Source organism: Myotis brandtii, unplaced genomic scaffold, assembly GCF_000412655.1.
Source record: "Myotis brandtii unplaced genomic scaffold, ASM41265v1 scaffold395, whole genome shotgun sequence".
Lineage (NCBI taxonomy): Eukaryota > Metazoa > Chordata > Mammalia > Chiroptera > Vespertilionidae > Myotis > Myotis brandtii.
In genome coordinates, this window is record NW_005365155.1 from 3,427,173 (window position 1) to 3,435,149 (window position 7,977).

Sequence of the window (7,977 nt, forward strand, 5' to 3'; positions counted from 1 at the left end):
GCAGCCAGGACCTCCCCACTGGCCTCGCAGTCCTCCTACAGCCTCCCTGAGCCCCCCGAGGGTGCCCGCGAGCGCACCGACTATGTCAACTCAGCCTTCACAGAGGATGAGGCGCTGGCCCAGCACTGTCCGGTGGAAAAGCCGCTGCGGCACCCCCCAATGCCTGAAGCTGCTGTGGCCGTGAAACGGCCGCCCCCTTACCAGTGGGACCCTGTGCTGGGGGAGGACATTTGGGTGCCTCAGGAAAGGACGGCACAGACTGGAGGGCCCAACCCCCTGAAACTGCCCCCCCTGGTCGTCGGTCAGAGCCAGCACCTGGACGTGTCCCGAGTGCCCTTTATCTCCCCCAAGTCTCCCACCAGCCCTACTGCCACTTTCCAGACGGGCTATGGGATGGGAGTGCCGTATCCAGGAAGCTATAACAACCCCCCTTTGCCAGGAGTTCAGGCTCCCTGCTCCTCAAAAGATACCCTGTCCCCAACACAGTTTGCACAGCAGGAGCCCGCTGTGGTCCTGCAGCCGGCCTACCCTCCCAGCCTGTCCTACTGCACCTTGCCCCCCATGTACCCCGGAAGCAGCACGTGCTCAAGTTTACAGCTGCCATCCATCGCCTTGCACCCCTGGAATTCCTACAGCGCGTGCCCGCCCATGCAGAACCCCCAGAGCACTCTCCCCCCCAAGGCACACTTGGTGGTGGAGAAGCCCCTCGTGTCCCCACCACCACCCAGCGACCTCCAAAGCCACCTGGGCACAGAGGTGATGGTAGAGGCCTCAGACAACTTCCAGGAGGTCCTCTCTCTGACGGAAAGCCCGGTCCCCCAGCGGACAGAGAAATTCGGGAAGAAGAACCGGAAGCGCCTGGACAGCCGAGCAGAGGAAGGGAATGTTCAGGCCATCACCGAGGGCAAAGTGAAGAAGGAGGCTCGGACTCTGAGTGACTTTAATTCCCTGATCTCCAGCCCCCGCCTGGGGAGAGAGAAAAAGAAAGTGAAGAGTCAGAAAGACCAGCTGAAGTCGAAGAAGTTGAATAAGACGAACGAGTTCCAGGACAGCTCGGAGAGTGAGCCAGAGCTGTTCATCAGCGGGGACGAGCTGATGAACCAGAGCCAGGGCAGCAAGAAGGGCTGGAAGAGCAAGCGGAGCCTGCGCACAGCCAGCGAGCTGGACGAGTTCAAGTGCCGGAAAGCCAGCGAGAGGGAGGACGGGCGGCTGGGCAGCCAGGGCTTCGTGTACGTGATGGCCAACAAGCAGCCTCTCTGGAACGAGGCCACCCAGGTCTACCAGCTGGACTTCGGGGGGCGCGTGACCCAGGAGTCGGCAAAGAACTTCCAGATCGAGCTGGAGGGGCGGCAGGTAAGGGTGTCCCCGGGCCTGGCCGGAGTCGAGGCTTCTCTGGGTTTTTAAAACCAGGTGAAGGGTCTCGGTGCTTTGGCCTTTGAGGATCATTTTCCAAAGGCCACCTGTGAAATGTGGAAACCAACTGACCCTCTTAGATGGGGGCCAATTCTCTCCCCGCTCTGCCCCTTTGCTTTTCTTAGTTAAATCAGTAGTCGCCTGTCACCTTATTATGCCAGTAAATGTTTCACAGCTGAGCCACATAGTAGGGTTTAATTACATTCGCTTTTTTATCGTATAGGTTTTTTTTCTAGAAAAAAAAAACATAATAATTACCCAGTTGTGTTTGTTGGCTTATTTCTCTGTGTATTTATTGCTAAGTCATTTCCCAGTCCTGTGGCAGGATGTAAATCTCCTCTCAGTACAGTTAAACTCGGTGGGTAATTTGTCAGTTCTTTCTGCTCCAACCCAGAATGCTTGCCTCTATCCCTGCAGCATAGCTGTTGTGCTGGGACTACCCTTCTCTACTATCCTGGGAATTCCCTTCACTTCTCATATTTAAATCCCATTTTCATTCATTCACCCAAAGAATATTTATTGAGCACCTGCTATATGCCTGGCAAGCTTCCGAGCAAGGAGTTGGCAAACTGGCCCACGGGCCAATCTGGACTGCTTCCTGTTTTCATAAATGCATTTCTAACTGCTGTGAGTACAGAAATGAAAGCAGTGAGGTCAACAGAAAGGCCCCGGCCTCGTGGAGTCTACAAAAATGGAAGAAAGACCACAAATAAAAAACATGTAATGTGACAGTTATGTGATGGTCACAGCGAGTACTGAAATGACCAAGGAAAGCAGGCTGGGGAGGTGAGCATGATGGGAAGGAGGTGTGCTGTGTTTGTCCCTCTCTGAGCAGTGACATTTGACAATGACAGTTGATATTCCTCTTAAGCCTCTTTCAGCTTATAGATTCTTCTTTCTGCTTTCTCCTGTCTGTCTCCTTGGTGAGGAAACCACTTCATTTGACCTGTGGAGCTTCCCACGCCCTGAATTTTGCTCCCTGTCTCCCCGCTGCATTGTTTAACATGTTCCTCCATTCCTTTGTTTCTGACAAACTCATAGTTAGAATTAGAAGCCTCCCAGAGTCACTTTTGTTGGCAAAAATAACTCCTAGACCAGCGGTTCTCAACCTGTGGGTCGTGACCCCTTTGGCGGTCGAACAATCCTTTCACAGGGGTCGCCTAAGACCATCCTGTATATCAGATATTTACATTACGATTCATAACAGTAGCAACATTACAGTTATGAAGTAGCCACGAAAATAATTTTATAGTTGGGTCACAACATGAAGAACTGTATTTAAAGGGCCAGAAGGTTGAGAACCACTGTCCTAGACCGTGCTGTCTGCCTCCATCATGAGCCGCACAGACCTGGTTGCCCTGTTCCACCTTGTTTTCTTATAATGTCTTTGCTTCGATGCCCTCCCTCCAGGTGATGCAGTTTGGAAGGATCGATGGCAATGCATATATTCTGGACTTCCAGTACCCCTTCTCCGCTGTGCAGGCCTTTGCAGTGGCCCTGGCCAACGTGACGCAGCGCCTCAAATGAAGAGACTGGCTTGGGGAGCAGAAAGAGACAGAGGAGCCTTTTCAGAGAGGCCTGATCACAGATGGCAGAGGAGCCTGCAAGGGTCTGGGCGCCTGGGGACCAGAAGACAAGTGCAAACTGGAAAAGTCTCTCAGGCCCAGGAGAGGGCACTGACCGTTAGCGTTGTCGTTTGTTTGGGCTTTTATTATTCTTTATTGTCTTTCTTTTTAATCAAACAAAACAATACAGAAGAGAGGTGTTTGGAAGCAAAGATACCAGGCACCTGGTGTTTTTTTGGAAACATAATTGATTGTGGTAATGTCCCACTGGGCTTGCTTATGTCAGCTACACAAACGGGTCCTTCGGAAGGAAGACAGACTGCATTATAGCCCGCTATTCTTTTAGACATACGGAGTGTGCATTCTTCTCATCCTCCACAACATCACTAGTGTACAATCAAAACCCTTTTTTTAAAAAACACACCCAAAACCCTGAAGGTACAGGTTCTCTTGAGGGACAACATTTAATTCACACATGTTAATGTTACTCCCCTAAAGGTGACTTGATCAATGAAGGGTATTTTGGCAAACACACTGTTTGACTAATAAAAGTAGGCTTTCTACAGGGGCGCTGCTACCAGGTATGAGTAGGATATGCTCCTGATGGTGTGGGGGAAGGGATGACGGGCGAGGAGGAAAATCCTGCTCATGCACACATGGCGAGTTCCGTAGTGTGACTTGAAATAGTACAAGGGCTATGCTCCTCTCTGGAGGATGTTGACATTGAAGACTCCACTAAGTTTTGTAATATGTCATAATTTCATGGGTTCAGTCTGACTGGTTTGAGGAGAAGGTAGGAGAGAAACGTGGCAAGGTCCCAGGGTGCGGTGGGGGCTGTAGTTTTCTCCGCTGGAGCCGGCGAGTCACTGGGTACCCTCTGGCTGAGAAGTAACATTTACTCCCTCTCCTTTTTTATTGATGACTCTGAAATGTGACAGTAGACGTTATCCTTCCCATCAGACAACACTATTCTACACTTTCTTTCTCTAAAAATGCTAACGATGCTGATTTGAAAGCGCTCCTTTCCTCTTTCAGCTACATTAAAACTCAATTGACTAGAAATGTGTTTCAACAGGTTAGAAATGTAAGCAAAAATGTTTAAGCATTTGCCAGGGTATCAAGAGGCAGAGCTGTGGTCATCTCTTGCACCATCTTCTCCAAGAAAACAGTTGTTTATTAACTGTGCAGACTATTTATAGAGATGAACCTCTGGGACAGCATGGGTAAAATTGTAGTATTTAAGGCAGTTGCTGGTTAATTGCAGAAGAAAAATCCACTGAGATTATCTTTTCCCACCTCACCCCGTCCTCAGCGGACACCCTGGGCAGTACTCAGCCCTGGTGACAAGACCCAGTGCATTGTTCTCAGTTGTTTGTATCTGTGAGGTGTTTAGGGCAGGAGCACAAGAACTAGCCTATGTTTGGATTTTGTTTGAAAACAGAAAAGTGGAAAACTACAAAAAATTATTTTTTAAAAAAATTTTAATTCCATGTTTTAGTTTTGAAATATGTTCTTAATTCCCTGTTTTGGTTTAAAAATTAGAAAAGAAACTGTCCCATTCCTTTCCCAGAACAAGATGGCATCCATCATGCACCATCCTCTCCAGCCCCAAAGAAATACAGATAAGGTTTTAAATATGGCGAAGGGAATCTCCCAGCTAGTTCCACCTGACATGTCAAAACAGTGGACCTGAACCTGATTCTTTGGTGGCTAAATTCTTCCAAAAAGAATTTGGTCATGTATTCAGATTTATCCAATTTTTTTAATGAGTTTTTGTAGCTTGGTATGATGTTTCAGCGGTTATTAGTTGTGCAATGTGGTTATAGCCTATTTCTAGAATAATTTAAATGCAATTTTCTGTTTTATTGCCCAAGAGATCATTATTTATCCTGCTTTAATAGTGTTCCTAGAAACTACTTCACTACTATTTACTGGTGAGTTATGCCCATTTTATAATTTACTTAGAAAAACAGAATGTAACGACTTACTTGGTAGCAGTATATTTTGCTGCAAGAAATAAAGAAGATACGATGCGGGGTTTGCTGGACAGTTTGTAACTTTTTCTAATTGGGAAAAACATTTCTATTAATCCTTTAAGAGTAATTTTTTCTTTGCTTTTTGAGGTAGTGATTATATATGAGATAACATATCCTAAAATATTTCCCCTTCTTTTGAAAATTTTATTTTTAATTAAAAGTAAAAGGTGATATGAAATGAGAAGAGACTTTTTAAGATTAGAGTAGGTGGCAAAGGAAGGGATTATTAGTAATAAGTTTTAAAAGTTCTGATTGGTTTTTGAGATATAAAGACCATGAAAGGGGCTACTTTTTAAAACTTCTCTTAATAAGAGGAAATATTGGGGGAAATCCTTGGAATCAATGCTAAAAATACATGTGTAAAGAGAATGTATTGTAGCAAATAATTAACTAAACTTCTTAATTCTTAGACCACTCCCCAAAAGGCATTTTCCCCACGTGGAGACAGAGGCCTCGTCCTGGATGTTTTGCACACATATTGAGCCTCTGAATTAGCGCTGCTCTGCTTACCCGGCTCAGGAGCAGGTAATTTCAGGTGCCAGGTCTACTTAAACAGATGTCTGCATCAGTGTGCTATCTTCTAAGCTAATGGTGATGCCTTCACTTATTTTAAAAATAGTTTTCATTCAGTCATTCTCAATTTGTTAAGCGCTACTAAAGTCAGTACTTTAAGCAGCAGAATTCTACATACTTTATGTTTATTGGTAGCAATTTATGATTATTTAGATACCTCATTGAATCCCTACATATAAAAAAATACTAGAGGCCTGGTGCATGAATTCGTGCACCAGTGGGGTCCCTCAGCCTAGCCTACAGGATTGAGCCGAAATCGGCTCTCCTACATCCCCCAAGGGGTCCCAGATTGCGAGAGGGTGCAGGCTAGGCCAAGGGACCCCACCAGTGCACGATCGGGGTCAGGGAGGGACACGGGAGGTTGGCTAGCCGGGGAGGGACCAAGGGAGGGCCCCAGAGCATGTCCAGCCCGTCTCACTCAGTCCTGATTGGCCGGACCCCAGCAGCAAGCTAACTGCCAGTTGGAGCATCTGCCCCCTGGTGGTCAGTGCACGTCATAGCAAGCGGTTGAGTGGCCTTAGTATACTAGTATCATTAGCATGTTACACTTTGATTGGTTGAACGGACAACCGGATGACTGAACACTTAGCATATTAGGCTTTTATTATATAGGATTAGCCCAGTAAACAGTCAACTACATAAAAATCCATGCCTTTTTGAGGAAAGTAGTGTATTAACAAACAAACAAAATGTTAAATTTGTCTTAATTCTAACCTCATCAAACCAAAGGCATAGATTTTTATACAGTCCATCCACTGAATGTATATTTTGAAAAAAATTGATGTAAAGGAGGCAGAGAATGTCAAAGCTCGAATGGTAGTAGATGTCAGGATCATGCAGGTTAGTATTTTTCATCCAAGGCCACTGCTCCCTTGTTGAGTGTCCCACGGGGACATGTGAAAACGCGTCCATTTATCCTGTAATCAGAGCAGAAAGTCAGGAGACCCAGGATCAAGCCTGATCCGCCACAAAGTTGGAGGGTGACCTTGGACCTCCACTTGTCCATCTGTAAAATGAAAGGGATGAGCTGGACAATCTAAACTCCTGTCCAACTCTAACAGCTCAAGAGCTCAAAATGAGTTCACTCCACTTTACATATTCGGAAGGTATGTTTCAGAACATTGCCGTTCTATAGAGATATTTCTTGTCCATGTTAATGAGCTATCTACTGAATGTAAATCAGGGCATTTTAAGTAATATCTTTAGAAGATTCACCTCTAGAAAAACGCACTTTTCATAAAATTACACAAAAGCACCAATTCCAGATAAGACAAGAACCTCCCCATGAGTCCGCCTTGCTCAGTGGCCGCCCTTGGGAACAGCCCTAAAATAAATCACCACTTGCCCCAAAGACCTTCGAGTGCATCGGAAAAAAAAGACAGGAGTGTAGGCCTAGGCCCTCTTGAATTCTTGAGTGTGCTCTGCAGTGTTCAAGTGCAGGTTTCTGGGAAAACAGCCCATTGTGTTCCTGTGTGGACCATCCATCACTTGGCCAAGTCAACGGTTGTGAACAAAGTTAGTTGAGACAAAATGTGTTAAAAATGTTGTTTTGAGTTCCTGGGATTTTGTAATAGCACACATCTCAAAACTCTTCACCATTCGTGTATTTTCTTATCTTTGGCTGATAAAACTCTGAAGGGTTGTGGCTTATTTTGTTTTCATTTCTTCGGCTCTGTGCAATTTTCTTGTAACTTTACTTGTACCTATATTTTCTGTTTACAAGTTCTTTTAAAGGGGAGGGATAGGGTTCTATGATCTCGTTTATTGTAGATAAAAATTTTTTTTCGTGTTGTAGAAAAGCATGGGTTACGTGTTTGACTGAAAAAGGCACTGTATTCTTTACCAAAGGGGTGTTGTTTTTGCATTTGTTTATAAATGCATTACTTTGGTACTGTAAATTTGGACATAATTTCTGAGTTTATTACTACTGTCATTTTCTTTCTCCTTTTTTTTTTTAACTATAAATGCACGATGCAGGTGCACAGGTCCCAGACCAACCAGACCACCAGCATGTTCTTGTCCAAACCTTGGGAATGGTGCACTGCCCCATGCGCCTTGGTTCCTTGGTGTTGGTTCGCTTTCAGTTCAGCACCCTGCTTTGTGTTACTTTCCAAGCAATATCTGTTGAGATTATCAATTGCATTCTAAAGAGCTCACCTGATTTGCCTCTCTTCTTAGGCATTTTGTGTATTAGATTGTGAGGGAGGTGTTCTAGAAGGCATTCATGGTTTGCATTCCAAATGGTGTGGTTTGTCCAAGTTATTTTCTGTCTTTATTGAGATGGATTAATCTCCTTATTTTTTCTTGATGATTTGAAGTTGTAAGAGTTGTCCAGCTATTGCTTAATAAAATTTTGCAGATCAAAAAAAAATCAATTGCTGTGTGCAGAA

At 45.2% G+C, this 7,977-nt stretch overlaps 1 protein-coding gene across 1 annotated transcript in view; it reads left to right on the plus strand.

Annotated features, from left to right (window-relative positions):
• TULP4 (tubby like protein 4) overlaps positions 1-5,354 on the plus strand; it is a 142,594-nt gene extending 137,240 nt beyond the window's left edge. Inside the window, exons 16-17 of the mRNA XM_005872899.2 lie at positions 5-1,353; positions 2,824-5,354. Coding sequence (XP_005872961.1) covers positions 5-1,353; positions 2,824-2,940 — 1,466 coding nt within the window. The 3' untranslated portion in view covers positions 2,941-5,354. The remainder of the gene's footprint in view (positions 1-4; positions 1,354-2,823) is intronic.
• The last annotated feature ends 2,623 nt before the right edge of the window (positions 5,355-7,977 follow it).